Raw genomic sequence first — 22942 nt, 5'->3', positions numbered from 1 at the left:
GTGGAGGTAGAGTTGTGTGGAGGATGGATGGTCTAGAGGTGTATGGGTAATGGATGGAGTCCGAAGTTTGTGGGGGCTGGTTTGTGTTAGAAGTGTGATGATGTTAGGTGTTTAGGGTTGGGGGGTTGCTAGAGGTGTATGGGGCTTGATGTTTTAGAAGTTTGTGGAGTTGTTGTTAGAAGTTTTGGGGTGGTGTTAGGGGTTTGTGGGGTGTGGGTGGTGTCAAGGGGTGTGGGGGCTGGAGGTGTCAGAGGTGTGTGTGGAATGGGCAGTGTTAGAGGTGTATGGGGGCTAGGGGTGTACAAGTGTTTGGTGCAGTGTGGTGTTACAGAGTTTAGGGCTGGGTGATGTTGAGACGTAGGGGGCTGTGTGATTTTAAAAGGTGTATGGGCTTTGGTGGTGTTAGAGGTATGTTAGGTTGGGTGATGTTAGAGGTGTGTAGGGGAGGGGTTTTGTTAGAGGTGTGTAGGGGGGGGTGGGGTGTTAGGGGGGGTTTTGGTTGAGGTGTGGGGGTTTTTTTTTTTTTTAATTTTTTTTTTTCAGGTTGTTAAAGGTGTGTAGGTGTTTCGTCGCGTTAAAGCTTTGTGGGGTTGGGTAGTGTTAGAGGTGTTTGTGTTTTGGGGTGGTGTAGAGGATGTGGTGGTTAAGGGGTATTACGAGATATGTAAGGGCTGGGGGGTGTTGAGGTGTGTAGGTGCGTTGTGATGTTAGAGCTGTGGGGGGTGGTGGTGTTAGGGTGTTGCTGTATCTGTGGTGTTGAGGTGTGGGGGGCGAGTGGTGTTTAGGTGTGTGTGGGTTTGGTTGGTGTTAGAGGTCTGTAGGTGCCGAATGGTGCAGAAGTTTGTGGAGGTAAAGGTTTTAAAAGTGTGTGGGGTCTGGATGGTGTTAGAAGGTGGATCCCTATGTGGTGTTTGAGATGTTGGGAGTGGGTGGTGTAGAAGTTTTTTTTGGGCTGGGTAGTGGTAGAGGTGTGTGGGTTCTGGGTGTGTTAGAGGAGTGTGTGTCAGTTAGTTTTAGAGGCGTGTGAGAGCCAGGTGGTGTTGAGTTTTTTGGAAGTTGGGCGGGTTATGGTGTTGATGGCTCGGGGTTGTGAGGTGGGGGGGCTGGGAGGTGTTAGAAGTGTGAGGGGGCTGGATGGTGTTAGAGGTGTCTGGGGCTGCGTAGTATGAGAGGTGTGTGGGGGCTGGGCAGTGCTACAAGTGTGAAAGGGCTGGGTAGTGTTAGAGGTGCGTTGGGGGCTGGGTGGTGTTAGAGACGTGTGTGGTCCGAGTAGTTTTCGAGGTTTGCGATAACCGGGTGGTGTTTGAGGTGTGTGTGGTCTGGATGATGTTAGAGTGTTTAGGGTCTGGGGGTTGCTAGAGGTGTATGGGGCTTGATGTGTTAGAAGTTTGTCGGAGTTAGTTGTTAGAAGTCTTTAGGGGTGGTGTTAGAGGTCTGTGGGGTGTGGGTGGTGTCAGAGGGGTGTGGGGGCTGGATGGTGTCAGAGGTGTGTGTGGATGGGCAGTGTTAGAGGTGTATGGGGGCTAGGTGGTGTACAAGTGTTTAGGTGCAGTGTGGTGTTACAGATGTTTAGTGGCTGGGTGATGTTTGAGACGTAGGGGGCTGTGTGATGTTAAAGGTGTATGTGGCTTTGGTGGTGTTAGAGGTATGTTAGGTTGGGTGATGTTAGAGGTGTGTAGGGGATGGGTGTTGTTAGAGGTGTGTAGGGGATGGGTGTTGTTAGAGGTGTGTAGGGGATGGGTGTTGTTAGAGGTGTGTGGGGTTCAGGTTGTTAAAGGTGTGTAGGTGTTTCGTCGCGTTAAAGCTTTGTGGGGTGTGGGTAGTGTTAGAGGTGTTTGTGTTTGGTGGTGTCAGAGGATGTGGTGGTTAAGTGGTATTACGAGATATGTAAGGGCTGGGTGGTGTTAGAGGTGTGTAGGTGCGTTGTGATGTTAGAGCTGTGTGGGGCTAGGTGGTGTTAGAGGTGTATGCTGTATCTGTGGTGTTAGAGGTGTGTTGGGGCTGAGTGGTGTTATAGGTGTGTGTGGGCTGGTTGGTGTTAGAGGTCTGTAGGTGCCGAATGGTGTCAGAAGTTTGTGGACGGTAAATGGTGTTAGAAGTGTGTGGGGTCTGGATGGTGTTAGAAGCGTGTGATGCCTATGTGGTGTTTGAGATGTTAGGGAGCTGGGTGGTGTCAGAAGTGTTTTGGAGCTGGGTAGTGTCAGAGGTGTGTGGGTTCTGGGTAGTGTTAGAGGAGTGTGCTCGTCAGTTAGTTTTAGAGGCGTGTGAGAGCCAGGTGGTGTTAGAGTTTTTTGGAAGTTGGGCGGTGTTATAGGTGTATGATGGCTCGATGGTTGTAGAGGTGTATGGGGACTGGGTGGTGTTAAAGTGCGTGGGGGCTGAGTTATGTTAGAGTTGTGTGGGGATGGGTGATGTTAGAAGGATGTTGGGCGCTGGGTGGTGTTAGAGGTGTGTGGAGTGCACACCGTTGGAGATGTGTGGGTGCTAGGAGGTGTTAGAATTGTGTGGATGCTGGATGGTGTTAAAAGTGTGTGGGGGTTTGGTAGTGTTAGATGTTTGTGTGGGCTGGGTGGTGATAGAGGTGTGTGGAGGCTGGGTTGTTTTAAAAGCTTGTGGTGGGCCGGGTGATGTTAAAGGCGTGTGTGTCCCCGGGATGTTTTTGAGGCATATTAGGTCCGGGTGGTGTTAGAGGTGTGTGGGGTGGTGGTGTTAGATGTGTAAAGGGAATGGGTGATGTTAGATGTTTATAGGGAATGGGTGATGTCAAATGTGTCTGGGGCTAGTTTGTGTTAGAAGTGTGTGGGTGTTGAGTGGTGTTAGAGGTGTATGGGAGATGTGTGGTATTAGAGGTGTTTGTAGGCTGGGTGGTGTTAGAAGCTTGTGGTAGGCCAGGTGCCGTTACAGGCCTTTGAGGACTGGGTAGTTTTCGGGGCGTAAGGGGGCTGGGTGGCGTTAGATGTGTATGGGGGCTGGGTGATGTTAGACGTTTGTGGTTTCGGGTTGGTTTTAAACGTGCGTGGGGCTGGCTGGTGTTAGAGGTGTGTGGGCACTGGGTAGTGTTAGAGGTGTGTAGGTGTTGGGTGGTGTTAGAGGTGTGTAGTGGGCCGGGTGATGTTAGAAGCGTGTATGTGTTAGGTAGTTTTTTGAGGCATGTGGGGGCTGGGGAGTTTTAGATGTTTATGGGGGCTGGGTGATGTTAAAGGTGTGTGGGTTCTCTATAGTGTTAGAGTTGTATGTAGGGCGTGTGGCATTAGAAGTGTGTAGGGGCTGGGTGGTGTTGGAAGTGTTTGGGGGATGGGTGTTGTTAGAGGTATATGGGGTCCATGTGTTGTTAGAGGTGTGTGGGTGCTGGGTGGTGTTAGAGGTGTGTGGGTCTGGGTGGTGTTAGAGGTTTATAGGTGGTGGGTGGTGGTAGTGGTGTGTGTGGTAACTGGATGGTGTTAGAGGTCTGTAGGGGCTGGGTGGCGTTGGAGGTGTGTGGATGCTGGTTGGTGCTAGAGGTGTGTGGGGCATAGGTGGTGTTAGAAGTGTGTGGTGGCTGGGTGGTGTTAGAGGATTGTTGGCGCTAGATGGTGTTCAAGATATGTGGGGGCTGGGTGGTTTAATAGGTGTTTGGTGACTTATTGGTGTTAGATGTGTGAGGAGGGATTGGTTGATGTTAGAGGTGTTTGGGTACTGGATGGTGTTAGAGGTGTCTACAGGCTGAGTGGTGTTAGAGGTATTTTGATGTTTGGGTAGTGTTTGAGGTGTGTGGGTGCCGGGTGGTGTTAGAGGTGTACGGAGGTTGGATGGTGATAGAGGTGTGTGTATGCTGGGTGGTGTTAGAGATGTCTGGGGGCTGGGTAGATTAAAGGTGTGTGGGTGGCGGGTGGTGTCAGAGGTGTGTGGAGGTTGCGGGGAGTTAAAAGTGTATTGGTGCGAGGTGGTGTTGGAAGTGTGTGGGGGCTGGGCGGTGTTAAAAGTGTGTGGTTGATGAGTGGTGTTACATGTATACGGAGGGTGGGAGGTGTTAGAGATGTGTGGGGGCTGGGTAGTGTTAGAGGTGTGTGGGTAATGGGGGGTGTTAGAGGTGTGTGGAGGCTGGTTGGTGTTAGAGTTGCATGAGTGCTGAGTGTTGTTAGAAGTCTGTGGGGGCTGGTTTGTGTTGGAAGTGTGTGGAGGCTAGGAGGTATTAAAAGCGTGAAGGGCCTGGGTAGGTTTAGAGGTGTGTTGGGGCTGGGTGGCATTAGAGTTGTGCGGGTGCTGCGTAATGTTAGATGTGTGTCATGGCTGGTCGGTGTTAGAAATGCATGGGGCTGGGAAATGTTAGAGGCTGGTTTGTGTTAGAAGTGTGTCGGGGCTGAGTGTCAGAGGATTTTTAGGGCTGGATGGTGTTAGAGGTGTGTGGGCCGTGGGTGGTGTTAGAGGTGTGGGGGCTGGGTGGCGTTAATGTTGTCTGGGTGCAGGGTGCTTTTAAAGATGTTTGGGGGCTGGGTCGTTTTAGAGAAGTTTAGGTGCTGGGTGATGTTAGTGGTGTATGTGGGTAGGTTGGTGTTAGAGGTATGTGAGGGCTGGGTAGTGTTAGAGGTGTGTTGGGGTGGGTAGTGTTAGAGCTGTGTAAGGGCTTGGTGCTGTTAGAAGCCTGTTGATACTTGGTGGTGTTAGAGGCGTGTGGGTGACGGATGGTGTTAGAGGTATGTGGAGGCTGAGTGGTGTTAGAGCTGTGTGGATGATCGGTGGTTTTAGAGGATGTGTTGGCTGGGTGGCGTTAGAGGATGTTAGACTGGGTGGTGTTTGAGGTGTGTGGTGGCTTGGTGGTGTTTGAGGTGTGTGTTGGCTTGGTGGTGTTTGAGGTGTGTGGGGCTGGGTGGTGTTAAAGGTCTTTGGGAGCTGGATGGCGTTTAGGTTTGTAGAGGCTGGGTGGTGTTAGAGGTGTATAAGGGCTGGGTGGTGTTAGATGTGTATGTGGTCCGTGTGATAGTAGAGGTGTGTAGCGGTCGTTTGGTTTAGGAGTTGTTTGGGATCTGGGTGTTGATAGGGGTGCGTTTGGTCCTAGTGGTGTTAGAGGTAAGTGGGTGCTGGGTAGTGTTAGAGGTGTGTAGAGTCTAAGAAGTGTTAGAGGTGTGTAGTTTATGGGTTGTGCAAGAGGTGTGATATAGCTGGGTGGTGTTAGATATATGAGGGGACTGGGTGGTGTTAGAGGCGTCTGGATACTGGGTGGTGTTAGAGATGTGTGTAGGCTGGATGGTACTAAAGATGAGTGGTGGCTGGGTGGTTTTAGAAATGTGTGGGGGTTGGTTGATGCAAGAGGTTTATGGGGGCTAGGTGGTGTTAGAAGTGTATATGAAGTGGGCGTTGTTATAGTTGTATGGAGCTGGGTAGTGTTAGAAGTGTATTGGGGCTGAGTGTTAGAAGTTTTTGAAGGCTGATTGGTGTTAGAGGTGTGTGGTGGCTGGGCAGTGTTGGAGGTGTGTGGTGCTGGTTGGTGTTTGAAGTGTGTGCGCGATAGGTGGTATTAGAAGTGTGTGGGTTGTGGATGATGTTAAAGGTGTGTGGGGGTTGAGTGTTGTTAGAAGTGTGTGTGGGTGGATAGTGTTGAAGGTGTGTGGGGGCTTTGTGGTGTTAGAAGTGTGTTGGGGCTGGATTTTGTTAGAAGCGTGTGGGGGATGGGTAGTTTTAAAGGAGTGTGAGAGTTGAGTGATGATAAAGGTGTATATGGTCTGGGTGGGGTCAGAGGTGTATGGGGACTGAGGGGTGATAAAGGTGCATGGATGCTAGGTGTTGTTAGAAGTGTTTGGGGGCTGGGTGTTAGAGGTTTGTGGGGAGCTAGGTAATGTCGGAGGCGTGTGGGGGCTGGTTGGTGTTAGCAGTGCATGCTGGCTGAGTGTTGTTGGAAATATGTGGGGTCTGGGTGATTTCAAAAGTATGTGGTGGCTCGGTAATTTTTGAGGTGTGTGGAGGCTGCATAGCGTTAGAGGTATGTGGTGGTGGGTGGGGATTAGAGGTATCTCGAGGCTGGTTGGTGTTGGAGGCGTGTGGGGTCTGGGTGGTATTAGAGGCGCATGGGTGCCAGGTGGTGTTAGAGATGTGTGGATATGGTGTGTTAGAGGATGTGTTGGAGAGGTGGTGTTAGAGGTATGTTGGGGACTGGGTGATGCTTGAGGTGAGTGGTGGCTGGGTGGTGTTTGAGGCGTGTGGGGCTGGGTGGTGTTAGAGAAGTGTGGGTGCCGGGTGATGTTAGAGATGTGTAGATGATAGGTTGTGTTTGAGGATGTGTTGGCTTGGTGGTGTTAGAGGTATGTTTGAGACTGGGTGGTGCTTGAGGTGTGTGGGCTGGGTGGCGTTAAAGGTCTCTGGGAGTTGGATGATGTTAAAGGTTTGTAGAAGTTGGGTGGTGTTAGAGGTGCATAGGGGCTGGGTGGTGTTTGATGTGTATGGTTGTTGTGTCGCATTAGAGGTGCGAGGATCTGGGTGGTGTTAGAGGTGTATGTGGTCAGCGTGGTAGTAGAGGTATGCGGCGGCTATTTGGTGTTGGAGTTGTGTGGGATCTGGGTGCATTTGGTCCTGGTGGTGCTGTGTGGTGTTAGAGATTTTGGGGGCTGTGTGGTGTTAGAGGTGTATGTGGGCTGGGGGTTGTTAGAGGAGTATAGGGCTGGGTTGTGTTAGAAGTGTGTCTGAGCTGAGTGTTACAGGCTTTTGAGGGCTGATTGGTGGGAGAGGTGTTTGGTGGCTGGATAGTGTTGGAGTGTGTGGGGCTGGTTAGTGTTAGAAGTGTGTGCGCGCTGGGTGTGTTAGAAGTGTGTGGGACGTGGGTGGTGCTAAAGGTGTTTGGGGGTTGGGTGGTGTCAGAAGTGTGTGTAGGTGGATAGTGTTAGAGGTGTGTGGGGGTTGGGAGGTATTAGAGGTATGAGAGCGCTGTGTGGTGTTAGAGGTGTTTGGGGGCTTTGTGTGTTAGAAGTGCGTGGGGGCTGAGTTTCGTTAGAATCGTGTGGGGGCTGGGTAGTTTTAAAGGCGTTTGAGAGCCAAGTGGCGTTAGAGGTGTGTGTGGTCTGGGTGGTGTTAGATGTGTTTGGGGACTATGGGGAGCTAAAGGTGTATGGAGGCTAGGTGGTGTAAGAAGTGTGTGGGGCTGGGTGTTAGAGATGTCTGGGGGCTGGTTAATGTTGGAGGTGTGTGGGGGCTGGTTAGTGTTAGAGGTGTATTCAGGCTGGATGTTGTTGGAGGTGTGTTGGGTCTGGGTGATGTTAGAAACATGAGATAGTTGGGTCATTTTAGAAGTGTGTGGGGGCTGGGTAGTGCTAGAGGTATCTGGGTGGTGGGTGGGGATTAGAGGTTTCTGGGGGCTGGTTGGTGTTGGTGTGTGGGGTGTGGTTGGATTTAGAGGCAACTGGGTGCAGGTTGGTGTTAGAGGTGCGTGGGGGCTGGGTTGTGTTAGAGATGTGTTGGGGCCGGTTAGTGTTACAGGTGTGTGGTGGCTGGTTGGTCTTAGAGGTGTGTGGGTGCAAGTTGGTGTTAGATGTGTTTGGCGGCTGAGTGGTGTTAAACATGGTTCGAGGCTCAGAGGTGGTTTAAGAGGCGTATGAGGGCAGGGTGGTGTTTGATGTGTTTAGGGGCTTAGTGGCTATAGACGTGTGTGGGGGCTGAAAGGTGTTAGAGGCGTGTTGGGGTGGGGTAGTTTTAGAGGTGTATGGGGACTGATTGGTCTTAGATGTTTGTGGGGGTTGGGTGGTCTTAAAGGTGTGTCGGTGCTAGGTGGTGTTAGAGGTGTTATGCGGCTGGGTGGTGTTAGGAGTGTTTGGAGTTTGGGTGGTGTTAGAGACATGTAGCGGCTGGGTAGTGTTAGTGGTGTGTGTGTGCTGGGTGTTGTCAGAAGTCTGTTTGGGCTACTTTGGGTTGGAAGTGTGTAGGGCTAGGAAGTAATAGAAGTGTGAAGGGTCTAGGTGGTGTTAGAGTGTGTTGGAGGTGGGTGGTGTTAGATGTGTGTGAGGGCTGCGTAATGTTAGATGTATGTGGGGGGTGGGTGGTGTTGGAAGTATAGTGATGATGTTTAGCTTAGGTTGTTCAGCTTAGGTTAGTGATGTTGTTTAACTTAATGATGATACCATTTAGCTTGGTAATAGTCTTGTTTACGTTAGTTTAGTAATGGTAATTAGTTTACTGATGGCATTTCTCAGCTTAGATTAGTGATGGTATCGTTTGGCAAAGTAATATTGTTGTATAACTTAGCTTAATAGATATGTTGCTTAGCCTAACTTAGGGATAATGTTGTTTCGCTCTGATATTTTAATGTTTAGCTTTTTGATAGTATTGCTTAGCTCAGCTTAGTGATGGTGTTTTTTAGCTTAGCTTACTGATGGTGTTGTTGAGCTTAGTGATGGCATTCCTTAGCTAAGTAATGTTCTTTAGCTTAGCTTGATAATTTTCTTCTTAGCTTAGCTTAGTAATGATGTTGGTTAGCTTCGCTTAATGATGGGACTGTTTAGCTTAGTAATGGTGTAGATTAGCTTAGCTTAGAAGCACTGTTGATTAGCTTAGCTATGTGATGGTGTTGTTTAGCTTAGTAATGGTGTTATCTAGCTTAGCTTGTTGATGGTATTGTTTACCTTAGTGATATTGATTACATGGGTTAGCTTGATGATGGTATCATTTAGGTGAGTAATGTTGTTGTTTAGCTTAGTGATGGTGTTGTTTAGCTTGATGATGTTGTTGACTGGCTTAGGTTAGAGATGATGTTAACACAGTGATGGTAATTCTTAGCTTAGCTGAGATAGTGGCATTCAACTTTGCTTGGTGATGATGTTGTTTACTTAGCTTGTTAATGGTGCTTAGCTCAGTTTACCTTGATCATTATGTTGCTTAGCTTAGCTTAGTGACGGTGTTATTAGCTAAGAATAATGATGGCATTATTTAGCTTAGCTTAGCAATAGTGCTGTTCAGCTTATAAACAGTGTTGCTTAGCTTAGTTATGATATTGTTTCGCTTATTGATGGTATTGTTTAAATTAATCTTGTAATGATATTGTTTAACTTAATGATGTTTAGCTTAGCTTTGTGATGGTGTACTTAAGCAAAGCTTAGTAATGGTGCTGCTTAGCTTAGCGACAGCGTTGTTCATCTGAGAGATAGTATTGTTTAATTTACCCTTGTAATGTTATTCTTTATCTGAGCTTAGTATTGGTGTTTTTTTGCTTTTTCTTTATGTTGAAGGGTTCAGTCACGGACAAAAGTCCACATCCAGGTTAGGCTTCAACTGAAATATAGAGAGAAGTATGAAACAGAAAGAGAAAAGACAAGAGAAAGTAGAGACGAATTTTTGAAAAATTGAAAAGCGTGTCTTGTGAAATATGTTAGGCCATAGTTAATGGGTAAGACATGAGAGGGTGGAGAGTCCAAAGCTTCGACATGTAGGGAAAGAAGCAGGCATGAAAACAGCCCACCCTTGAGTTGCTGATGGGCATACAATAATCATGTGACGCAGCAGCTTGCCGAGTATTCCTTGGTCTAGCTAGTGGTGGGGACACACAAGCAGCCAGCTCTCGGAAGCAAAAACCGAAGTAACACCTACAGAAGAGGAAAAGTGAACCAACATTGCAGCGGAGGGCAAGAGAGTTAAGTTTGGAAGTTTGCCTGGGACAGCTTTTAAGGCTTTCGCTTAAACTCTGTCAAGTAAGGATGCAGAACTAGAACGATCCCAGATGTGAGAGCAGTACTCCATACAAGGACGAATCAATCCCTCGCATAGACGGAGCAACTGTTCAGAAGAAAAGTTTCGACATCTAAGTAGGACACCCAGTTTCTCAGAGGCAGAATTATATATTCCTGTAACGTGGGATTTCCAAGAAAGAATGGATGTTACAGTACGTTCATTGAGGTAAGAGATGGAATTACAGAACCGTCAAAGGAGAGATGAGAGCTGTTAGGCGTTTTCGATAGAGAAATAGGTAGAAACTGGGCCTTGGTGGCTTTAAACTTAGCAAGGTTTTGTGTACCCAACTGAGACATCCTGTCCAAATCTGAGTTTATTGAGGAAGCTGTATCAAGATAAGAAGCAGATCGAGTTAGAGAAGAAGGAACAAAATTGAAGGATGTGGATGAATGCAGTGTTGAGTCATCACCGTATGAGTACATTGGATTGCTAGGGGAGGAGAGGAAATCGTTTAAAAAAGGAGAAAAAAGTGTAGAGGACAGGACAGAACCTTGAATGGACTAAGTGAGGGAGAGAAGCCAAAAGAGAGGAACTTAGAGAGGAGACCCCGATGCCACTCCCTGTCAAAAGCATAGGATATGTCAAGGGCAGCTACACATGACTTCCCCAAATCTTTCAGGGTATATGATATTGGATCTCGCCTTACGGACGTCATACTGGTGATCAGAGAGAAGACTGATTTTCGAGGTGTTTAAGGGTATGGGATTCGAGGAAGGATTCAGAGACTTTCCAATGGTAGATGTCAAAGCAATAGGACAATAGTTAGAGGGGTGAGAAAGGTCACACTTCTTAGGGATGGGAAGTATCAACGGATGCTCCCAAGAAGGAAAAATTTTGGTTTTTAAACAGAAACGGAACATACGAGCAAGCATAGATGCAAATTCAGAGGCACACTATTTCAGCACATGGGGATGGATGCCATTGGGACAATAAGCCTTGTCCCGAAAAAGCTCTGTTCGTATAGTCCGAAAAGAGATTACAGGAGAGGGCATTGGATTACTAAGAGGGGCATCGGAGGTTGAAGGAATGTAAGAGTCATCCAAATTGGAATTAGAAAAGAAACGGAAACCAAGGGGGTTGCTTTGTCTACGGAAAAGACAGATATATATCTAAATATGGAAACATCCTCCCCAAAGGCTCAGACTAGGGGTGTCTAAATGTGTGTGGATGAAACCAAGGTGAGAAGAAAGGAGAAATTGGAAGAATGCTTGAGGAAAAAACCTAGATGTTCTGGCTCTGAGTGAAGCGAAGTTCTAGCGTAAAGGGGAAGAATGGTTTGGAAAAGTCTTTGGAGTAAAGTCAGGGGTCTGTGAAAGGACAAGATCTAAGGAAGGAGTAGCGCTACTCCTGAAGTAGGAGTTGTGGGAGTGCGTGATTGATGTGGGTAAAAATGAAAGTGGATGGAGAGAGATGGGTGATTATTGGTGCCTATGCACCTCGTCATGAGAAGAAAGATCATGAGAGGCAAGTGTTTTGGGAGCAGCTGAGTGAGTGTCAGTAGCTTTGATGCACGAGACCGGGTTATAGTGATGGGTGATTTGATTGCGAAGGTGAATAATGAGGCAGTTGAGGTTATAATTGGTGTACATGAAGTATTCAGTGTTGTGAATGGAAATGATGAAAAACTTGTAGATTTTGCTGGGAAAAGACAGGTGATTGGGAATACCTGATTTAAAAAGAGAGATACACATAAGTATACGTATGTGAGTAGGAGAGATAGTCAAAGGGCATTATCAGATTACATATTAATTGATTGACATGTAATAGAGAATTTTGGATGTCAATGTGCTGATAGGGGCAGCTGGTGGGGATTGATCACCTTCCTGTGGAGGCGAAGGTGAAGATTTGTAAAGGTTTTCAGAAAAGAAGAGAGAATGCTGGGGAGAAGAGAGTGGTGAGAGTAAGTGAGCTTGGAAAGGAGACTTGTGTGAAGAAGTAACAGAAGAGACTGAGTGTAAAATGGGAAAAGGTGGGAGCAAATGACACAAGGAGAGTGCGTGAGGAATGGAATGGTTTTAGGGTAGTGATAGTATATGCAAAAGAGTCATGTGGCAAGAGAAAAGTGGGAAGTGGGCAGATTATAAAGGGTAGTGAGTGGTGGAATGAAGTAAGATTGTTAGTGAAAGAGAAAAGAAAGGCGTTTGGACAATACTTAAAAGGAAAGCGTGCAAATGAATGGGAGATGTATAGTAGAAAGCGGTCAGTGGTCAAGAGGAAGGGGTAAGGGTTGAAAAAGAGAACAAATGAGAGTTAGGGTGAGAGAGTATCATTAAACTTTAGGGAGAAAAAAGACGATTTGGAAAAATGGTGGATAACGTGCGAAAGACAAAAGAACAAATGGGAACATCGGTGGAGGAGTCAAGAAGGGACGTGATAACAGGTAGTGATGAAGTGAGAAAGCGGGATGAGTATTTTGAAGGCTTTTGAATGTGTTTCATAATAGAGTGGCAGATATAGGTTGTTTTGGTTGGGGTGGTATGCGAAGTGAGAGGGTCAGGTAGAATGGTTTGGTTAAGAGAAAAGTGGAGAAGAAAGCTTTATGGAAGATCAAATGCGTCAATGTGGCGGGTTTGGATGGTATTTCAGTTGAATTTATTAAAAAACGGGGTGATTGTGTTGTTGATTGGTTGGTAAGGATATTCACTGGATGTATGGTTCATGGTGAAGTGCTTGAGGATTAGCAGGATGCGCGTATAGTGCCATCGTACAAAGGCAAAGGGGATAAAGGTGAGTGTTCAAACCAGAGAGGCATACGTTTGTTGAGTATTACTGGAAAGCTGTATGGGAGGGTATTGATTGAGAGGGTGAAGGCATGCACAGAGTATCAGACTGGGGAGGAGCAGTGTGGTTTCAGAAGTGGTAGAGGATGCGTGGACCAGATTTTTGCTTGGAAGAATGTTTGAGAAATATTTACAGATGAATTTGTATGTGGCATTCATGGCTCTGGAGAAGGCATATGATAGGGTCGATATAGATGCTTTGTGAAAGGTCTTAGGAGTATATGGTTTGGGAGGTAAGTTGCTAGAAGCAGTAAATGTTTTTTATCAAGAATGTTAGGCATGTGTACAAGTAGTAAAAGAGGAAAGTGATTGGTTCGTAGTGAAGATCGATCTGCGGCGGGAATGTGTGATGCCTCCATGGTTGTTTGATTTGTTTATGGATGGGGTTGTTAGGGAGGTAAATGCAAGAGTTTTGGAGTGATGGGCGAGTATGCAGTCTGTTGTGGATGAGAGAGCCTGGGAAGTGAGTCGGTTGTTGTTCGCCGATGATACAGCTTTAGTGGCTGATTCGGGTGAGAAACTGCAGAAGTTGGTGACTGAGTTTGGAAAAGTGTGTGAGAGGAGAAAGTTGAGGGCAAATGTGAATAAGAGTATGGTTATTAGGTTCAGCAGGGATAAGCAACTGCTTGTTGGGATGTAAGTTTGATTGGAGAAAAATTGAAGGAAGTGAAGTGTTTTAGATATCATGAAGTGGACTTAGCAGCGAATGGAACCATAGAAGCGGAAGTAAGTCACTGGTTGGAGGAGGGGGCAAAGGTTCTGTGTGTGATGAAGAATGTGCAGGAGGAGAGAACGTCATCTCTGAGGGCAAAGATAAGCATGTTTGAAGGAATAGTAATTCCAGTAATATCATATGGTTGCGAGAGATGGGCTATAGATAGGGTTGTACGGAGGAATGTGGATGTGTTGGAAATGAATGTTTGAGGACAATATGTGTTGTGAGGTGGTTTGATCGAGTAAGGAATGCAAGTGTAAGAGAGATGTGTGGAAATGCAAAGAGTGTGGTTGAGTGAGCACAAGAGGGTGTGTTGAAATGGTTTTGACATATGGAGACAATGAGTGGGGAATGGTTGCCAAAGAAGATATATGTGTCACAGGTGGAGGGAACAAGGAGAAGCGGGAGAACAAATTGGAGGTGAAAGGATGGAGTGAAAAAGATTTTGAGTGATCGGGGCTTGAACATACAGGAGGGTGAGAGTCGTGCAAGGAATAGACTGAATTGGAACGATGTGGTATATCGGGGTCGACGTGCTGTCAATGTACTGAACCAGAGCATGTGAAACGTCTGGGGTAAACCATGGAAAAGTCTGTGGGGCCTGGATGTGGATATGAAGTTATGGTTTCGGTGCATTACACATGACAGCTAGAGACTGAATGTGAACGAATGTGGCTTTTTTTGTCTGTTTTGCTGGCGCTGCCTAGCTGAAGAAGGGGGTAACGATGCTGTTTCCTTTTACAGCAAGTCGTCACACTTGTTACAGTATTTCAGCAACGTCCATACCACATTACTGTCTGCCTCTCCTTACACCATACCATCTCCGAAAGGACACCATCCACCAATCCCCACTGCAGGAGTCTTCAGAGGTGGTGCGGTAAAGTAAGCCCTAATACAGGAACTGGTAGAACTGATCCTCTGTTTTCCTCCAGATCAACGCCTCCGCTGGGAATCTTACAGCCGGTGCTGCATCAGATGAACCATACCGTTGTCCAGAGCATCGCCAGAGCCACTGCAGGGCTCAATGTCTCGCTCTTTGGGGAGGCCACCCGCATGAGAGGTGAGTTCTTACCTGACGACCTTGACAGTTGTCACTGTTACAGTAAGATGTGTTGGGATTGTCACTCAGGGTAATCGTTACTTGCACTTGTTTATAACATAAGATGTCGCTTTTATCTATATTCAGGTGTGAACGTCACCTCAAACAAAAGGGCACAAGGATAAGATGAAATGATGATCGCTTTTCCAGGTGGCGGAACGACAGGTACAGGGGGCGCACACTTCGGCCGGCAGCCTCATCAGGTCTGGACTGTACCGACCCCACTACCATGGAATCTTTGATTGAGGTCAGTTTAAGTCTTTCGTCTTGTCAGGAATTTACTTCTTCACTGCATATTAGGTAGTAGGCTGTTAACGTCAGCCACCCAGAGCGGTACTACTGTCCTGACTGAGGAGCGTTAAAGTAATACCTGGAACCATCTTACACTCTCCATGTTAGAATTGCCGGTTCTACTTTCTGTCTCATCAAAACGAGTCTACCGGGCTAGTCCTGCCATCTTCTCCATACAAGCACCAAATACATACTCAAAGCTCTCTTATTTTGTTTACAATAGTACTCTTGCCAACTCCTGTCCACCCGTACGTTTTTCAGTATAAGCATGATCCAGACCAACAAAGCTACGGCCCCTAGTCCCCGGCATTACTGGGTGCTAAGAATCTCAGGGTATCAGTCTGACTCTACTACCAATGAGAGGGAGGACTCTGACAGTAGCAGTACCGGCCCTTCCCAAAACCTTTCCCTCCCTGTTAGACCTTCCGGTTTTTCTATTCAGTATACCAACTTGTGTAGTCTGTGTAGTAACCTCTCCTACGTTGAACTCCATCTGTCTCGTACCTCTCTTAATATTTACTTTTCTCTCAGCCACAGTTGTCCAATAATGTTCTTAATAGACCCTTTTTCATTCCCAGCCATAGCATCTACTTGGGATTCCGGTTCAAAGGTGGTGTTTGCGCTCATTCCAACATCAACACACCTGTTACATGCCTCAAGGACCATGAGTCTCCAAACTTTGATCTTATGTGGCTCAAGGTCTCTTTCCCAACTACCACACTTTTCTTCTGTTTCACCTATTGCTCTCCTAATTCTACAAATGTTTTATCTTTCTTCGACTATCTAAACTCCTGCCATAAGACTGTGGCATCCTTTCACTCGCAGGCCTAGATCCTCTACCTCGGAGATTTCAACGTTCACCATACGGAATGGTTGAATTTCTCCCATACGAATGGTAGAAGGAGTGAAGCCCTCACGTTCTCCAGTCTCAATGATTCAAAGCAAATAATCTTCCACCATACCCATATTCCTGACCGCTTTGTCCACTCTCCTAATATTCTGGATCTGTTTTTTCACCTCTAATCCATCCCGACGTAAGAATACAATTTTAACGGCACCTCCCCCTCCAGCAGCCCCTTCTAAGCGTAAATACCGACACCTCAACAAAGCTGACTGGAATAACTTACGTAACTTCTTTTCTGACTTTCCTTGGATAAATTACTGTCTCTTATGTGGTGATGCTTCTGTCTCCGACAAACGCATAGTAGAGGTTATTCTTGCGGGAATGGAAGCATTTATTCCCTCTTCTTCCAAGACGACCTCTTCTGCCAATCCATGGTTCAATCATTCCTGTTCTAAGGCCATTCAGGCAAGAGATCAGGTCTATTGGGCTTGGAAAACTCTCCTTCCTCTAACTCCCACTCTGCTTTTATCCCTGCCCGTAATCATTGCAAGTAAGTTTATTGTGAGGCAAAGCGTTCCATTATTCAGAGGAAGCGCGGTAACCTCTTTTTGTCATGTACTGACAAGTCTTTCTGGTCTAAAGCTAAGGGCATTTCCAACAACTTCAGTCGCTCTACCTTTCCTTCACTTTTCCGTTCTGACGGTATTGTCTCTCCTGTAGACAAAGCAACTTTCTTTCGTTCCCATTTCTCCTCTAACTCCAACTTGGAGGACTCTAATATTCCTTCACCCCCTGATGCTCCTCTTACTAAACCAACGCCCCTTCCTGTGATCTCTTTTCGAATTGCCCGAAAAGCGCTTCTCCCTCTCTGGACACAGGCAAGGTTTATGGTCCTGATGGCATCCATCCCCATGTACTGAAAGAGTTGCCTTTGAACCCGCATCTGTGCTTGCTCGTCTGTTCCGTTTTTGTTTAAGAACAAAACTTTTCCTTCTCCTTGGAAGCATGCGTTGATACTTCCCATTCCTAAGAAGGGTTTTCGTTCTGACCCCTCTAACTATCATCATATTGCTTTGACATCTACCATTTCCAAAGTCTCTGAATCCCTCCTTAACTCCCATATCCTTAGACACCTTAAGTCTCACAGGTTATCCTCTGATCACCACTATGGCTTCTGTACGGCGAGATCCTCAGGTGATATTCTTTCTCATCCTACTAATGTCTTGTCATCACCCCTGAAAGATTTTGGGGTCTTTCGTAGGTACCCTTGACATATCCAAATCTTTTAACAGGGCGTAGGATCGCGGTCTCATCTCTAAGCTCCCCTCTTTTGGCTTCCCTCCCTCACTTTGCTCTTCATTCTAGTTTCCTCTCCGGCCTATGTATCTCTGTGGTTGTTAATGGATCAGCTTCCCCCCTCCATCAGCAGCGGTGTCCCTCTAAGTTCTGTCCTGTACGCTACACTTTTTTTCCTTTTCATCAACGATTTCGTCTCTTCCATAGATTACCAAATGCCTTCATACGCTGACAACACTATATTCATCCACATCTTTCCTTTTGATTCTGCTCCTTCTCTCACTCGATCTGCATCTCGTCTTGATTCAGCATTCTCAATAAATCTAGACTTGGACAGGATATCTCAGTGGGGTAGACGAAATCTAGTTACGTTTAATGCCTTCAAAACCCAGTTTTTACTCATCCCTATCGAAAACTCCTCACTACCCCCGTTTTTCCTTTGACGTTTTTGTAATTCCACCTCTTGACTCAATGAACATAACTGATACTAGTGTAACATCCACTATTTCTTGGAAACCCTACATTACGAAAATAGTTGATTCAGCCTCTAAGAGACTGAGAGTCCTGTTTACACGTCGAAATTTCTTTTCTTCCGAACAGTTATTCCGTTTATACAAAGAATTGATTAGACCTTGCGTGGTTTACTGCTCTCCCATCTGGGGATGGTTCTAGTTCTGCTTCCTTATATGACAGAGTTGAGTGACAAGTGGTCCGACTTACGGTCCGACTTATAAACTCTGCCAGGTTCCTTCTTCTATAGGTATTACTTTGGTTTTTGCGCTCGAGAGTTGGCTGCTTGTGTGCCCCACCATTAGCTAGACCTTGCAATACTAGGAACGCTATTGCATTACATGATTATTGTGTGGCCGTTGGCAACTCAAGGGTGGGCCGTTTTGATAACTGCTTCCTTCCTTACACTTTTAAGCTTTAGAAGTCTCATCCTTCTCATTTCTTTTCCAATAACTATGAGTTGGCACATCTTAATAGACTGATATATCACTTCCTCCGTAATTCGTAAATACTTTCCCTTGTTTCTTCTTTCTTACTTTCATAATCCTCTCTATATCTTAATTGAGTCTCGACCTTCATGTGATCTTTAATCCATGACTGGAACCTTCACCGTTTAAAAAGAAAAGTTACTACATGCCAGATCCCATGTTCTTCACCAAAGCTAACTTCAGTATATCATAACATCCCTTGTTCTTCACGAACGCTGACTTCAGTATATCATAAAATCCCTAGTTCTTCACCAACGTTGGCTTCAATACATCATAACATTTCTTGTTCTACACCAACACTGGCTTCATTACATCATAACATCCCTTGTCATTCACTAACATTGGCTTCAGTACATCATAAGATCTTTTGTCTTTCACCAACAATGGCCTCAGTTGATCATAACATCACTTGTTCTTCATCAACATTGATTTCAATATATTATAACATCACTTGTTCTTCACCAACACTGGCTTCTGTACATCATAACATTCCTTGCTCTTCACCAACACTGGCTTCACAGTACCATGCCATCCCTTGTTCTTCACCAACATGACCTTCACTACATCTTAACATCCCTAGCTCAACAACACGTGTAAGAACAATGTAGGATAAACACACGTACCATTAACTTTTCATTAGCTGTCTAGTTTTATCATTTCACTGTGAGTTGTACATATGTAGTTGCATCACATGGAATGTGTTCATGAACTCACTGCTTAGTCTGTAAGAACCAAGCACAAGGTATTGTTTAGTCATGTGTAACATGTAAAGCGGACCTGCAGACGACACAAGGAAGAACAGAACGTTCGCTCAACCACATGAAGGTTTTGACAGGCCCAGATCAAAGCCGCGCTCAGCAGCTAGCTCAGGTCACACTCTCTTCAGCCTCGATGCATGGACCATTCGTGTATCGTAGAGTGTCATCAAACTCGAGTCGGAGTGCCATAAATGTACGTATTCATTTTTCTAATGAAACTGTGAAGGCCATCTGCAGATCATTAAGTACCACGGAACGAAGAAGAAGACCCGAGACTATACACTGACTTCACGACTGACTTTATGATATCATAATATCCATTGTTCTTCACCAACATGGGTCTCATAACATCCCTTGTTATTCACTAACATGGCTTTCATATCATAACATGCCTTGTTCTTCACCAACATGGGTTTCATATCATAACATCCCTTGTTCTTCAACACATGGGATTCATATCATAACATCCCTTGTTCTTCAACACATGGGTTTCATATCATAACATACTTTGTTCTTCAACACATGGGATTCATATCATAACATCCTTTGTTCTTCAACACATAGGTTTCATATCATGACATCCCTTGTTCCTCACAAACATGGGTTTCATATCATAATATTCGTTGTTCTTCACCAACACGGGTTTCATATCATAACATCCCTTGTTCTTCAACACATGGGATTCATATCATAACATCCCTTGTTCTTTAGAAACATGGGTTTCATATCATAACATCCCTTGTCCTTCACCAGAATGGGTTTCATACAATAATATCCCTTGTTTTCCACCAACATGGGTTTCACATTATAGCCTCCCTTGTTCTTCAACACATGGGTTTCATATCATAACATCCCTTGTTCTTCACCAACATGGGTTTCATACAATAATATCCCTTGGTTTCCACCAACATGGGTTTCATATCATAACATTCCTTGTTCTTCACCAACATGGGTTTCATACAATGATATCCCTTGTTCTCTACCAACATGGATTTCATATCATAACATCTCTTGTTCTTCTACACATGGGTTTCATGTCGTAACATCCCTTGTTCTTCACCAACATGGGTTTCATACAATAATATCCCTTGTTCTCCACCAACATGGGTTTCATATAACATCCCTTGTTCTTCAACACATGGGATTCATATCATAACATCCCTTGTTCTTCACACACATAGGTTTCATATCAGAACATCCCTTGTTCTTCACTAAACGGGTTTCATATCATAACATCCCTTGTTCTTCAACACATGGGTTTCATATCATGACATCCCTTGTTCTTCAACACATGGGTTTCATATCATATCATCCCTTGTTCTTCACTAAACGGGTTTCATATCATAACATCCCTTGTTCTTCACCAACATAGGTTTCATATCAGAACATCCCTTGTTCTTCACTAAACGGGTTTCATATCATAACATCCTTTGTTCTTCAACACATGGGTTTCATATCATAACATCCCTTGTTCTTCAACTCATGGGTTTCATATCATATCATCCCTTGTTCTTTACCAACATGGGTTTCATATCATAACATCCCTTGTTCTTCAACACATGGGTTTCATATCATAACATCCCTTGTTCTTCAACAAACGGGTTTCATATCATAACATCCCGTGTTCTTCAACAACATGGGTTTCATACAATAACATCCCTTGTTCTCCACCAACATGAGTTTCATATCATAACATCCCTTGTTCTTCACCAACAGGGATTTCATACAATAACATCCCTTGTTCTCCACCAACATGGGTTTCATATCATAACATCCCTTGTTCTCCACCAACATGGGTTTCATATCATAACATCCCTTGTTCTTCAACACATGGGATTCATATCATAACATCCCTTGTTCTTCAACACATGGGTTTCATATCATAACATACTTTGTTCTTCAACACATGGGATTCATATCATAAAATCCTTTGTTCTTCAACACATAGGTTTCATATCATGACATCCCTTGTTCCTCACAAACATGGGTTTCATATCATAATATTCGTTGTTCTTCACCAACACGGGTTTCATATCATAACATCCCTTGTTCTTCAACACATGGGATTCATATCATAACATCCCTTGTTCTTCACTAAACGGGTTTCATATCATAACATCCCTTGTTCTTCACCAACATAGGTTTCATATCAGAACATCCCTTGTTCTTCACTAAACGGATTTCATATCATAACATCCCTTGTTCTTCAACACATGGGTTTCATATCATAACATCCCTTGTTCTTCAACACATGGGTTTCATATCATAACATCCCTTGTTCTTCACCAACATGGGTTTCATATCATAACATCCCTTGTTCTTCAACACATGGGTTTCATATCATATCATCCCTTGTTCTTCACCAACATGGGTTTCATATCATAACATCCCTTGTTCTTCAACACATGGGTTTCATATCATAACATCCCTTGTTCTTCACCAACATGGGTTTCATATCATAACATCCCTTGTTCTTCACCAACATGGGTTTCATATCATAACATCCCTTGTTCTTCAACACATGGGTTTCATATCATATCATCCCTTGTTCTTCACCAACATGGGTTTCATATCATATCATCCCTTGTTCTTCACCAACATGGGTTTCATATCATAACATCCCTTGTTCTTCAACACATGGGTTTCATATCATAACATCCCTTGTTCTTCACCAACATGGGTTTCATATCATAACAACCTTTTCCTTCACCAACATGAGCTTCACCGCATCATACCAACCTTTGTTCTTCACCAACACGGGCTTCACATCATGCCATCCTTTGTTCTTCACCAACACTGGCGTCATTACATCATGCCATCCGTTTGTCCTTCGGTAACACTGTCTTTACCACATCTTCCCATCTTCTATAACTATTATAATAAAAAAGCCTCACATATGTTACAAACACATCAAGTGAACCACTTCCAGTACATGTTCTTCTTCAGCCAAGCCTAAGGAATGGCCCATGATAAGAGCACAGTTTCACGGTGGGAAGGCTGGGCAGCTGCAGTCATAAGTGAGGGAAGGAAATTCTTACCGTACTGTTGGCAAGACTTTGTCTGCTGTTGTTGGGGCTCTGGAACTGGTGGCCCATGGTGGACTGGAGGGACGACTTGTACATGGGAGGTGAAGACTGTGAGATGGGTGCGTTAAGGGGTTGTTAGGGATGGTATAGACAAAAGAATGCTAGGAGGACATGAGAATATTAGGATCGTCAAAGATCCTGGGGCATCAAGTGAGGTGCTTTATCATAATTCATCCAAGTAGTTGCCTAGTCCTCTTTCGAGGGTGATTAGAACAGGGAAGAAAGTACCATGTCCTCTGGAATCTATGATTTTTCTTATCTGGAAATATATACACTTTGTCATACCTTAGGCCCACTACAGAGGAGGTGATATAAGTTCTTTTGCATCTACATCTGGGATATCAATATGCATCTGTTCTAAAATCAATTTGAACTAATACTGCCTACATGTTAACAGATATCGAGGATATACATACCTGATATGATGTATTTCTCTTCTTTGTCCCTCGGTTACGTCAGGTGAAGTACCTCCTCAAGTCACTACTGAAGAAGAGCGAAGATTTGCGACGCGGCCTCACCCAGCAGGCCCGAGACGGCGTTGAACTTCTTAAGCTTTTGAACCAACGGTTTTTGTTCCTGCTGCGGTTCATGAACACTGAGACCGATCACGGTACGTACAGTCCAACACCTGCCAAGTACCGCTCGAGTACCTCATCCCCACCATCTCCAGCGTTACCTATCACAGGTCAGTGACATATCGCGACAGATGCCTGACGACATCTGCCAAGAGCCAGCTGTGTACCACCCACCTAGATCACTGCAGGTTACAGTGAATTATGGTATACGTATATCTAATACAGTGTCACTGTTCCGTGCATAAATATTGGGCAATTTTTTTCTAGTATATACTGATACTTCCATGTTTCATAGGAATATTTGGCACGACATGTCAAACTAGATCTATTGTTTAAAATCAGACACTTCACCCATTCACTTAGTTCCGAAATAGAATATATTTTGTTTTATATTCGGCGTGCTGGAAAAAACAGTTGATAAAATATATAGAGTGCAAAAATATATATATATATATATATATATATATATATATATATATATATATATATATATATATATATATATATATATATATATATATATATATATATATATATATATATATATATATGGGAGCGGGGGGCTGGAAATCCTCCCCTCTCGTTTTTTTTTTTTTTTTTTTTTTTTTTTTTCAAAAGAAGGAACAGAGAAGGGGGCCAGGTGAGGATATTCCCTCAAAGGCCCAGTCCTCTGTTCTTAACGCTACCTTGCTAATGCGGGAAATGGCGAATAGTTTGAAAGAAAAGAAAAAATATATATATATATATATATATATGAAAAAAGAAAAAAAAAAAATATATATATATATATATATATGTATATATATATATATTTTT

At 44.7% G+C, this 22942-nt stretch overlaps 1 protein-coding gene across 1 annotated transcript in view; it reads left to right on the top strand.

The window, feature by feature from the left end:
- Positions 1-22942, top strand: part of LOC139745669 (uncharacterized) — a 95289-nt gene that overhangs the window by 4652 nt on the left and 67695 nt on the right. The window contains exons 2-4 of the mRNA XM_071656456.1: positions 14112-14239; positions 14429-14525; positions 22011-22161. Of these exons, the coding sequence (XP_071512557.1) occupies positions 14112-14239; positions 14429-14525; positions 22011-22161 (376 nt within the window). The remainder of the gene's footprint in view (positions 1-14111; positions 14240-14428; positions 14526-22010; positions 22162-22942) is intronic.

Source organism: Panulirus ornatus, chromosome 1, assembly GCF_036320965.1.
Source record: "Panulirus ornatus isolate Po-2019 chromosome 1, ASM3632096v1, whole genome shotgun sequence".
NCBI classification, from domain to species: domain Eukaryota; kingdom Metazoa; phylum Arthropoda; class Malacostraca; order Decapoda; family Palinuridae; genus Panulirus; species Panulirus ornatus.
The sequence above is the reverse complement of the archived record's forward strand: the minus strand, read 5'-3'. Positions and strand labels throughout refer to the sequence as shown.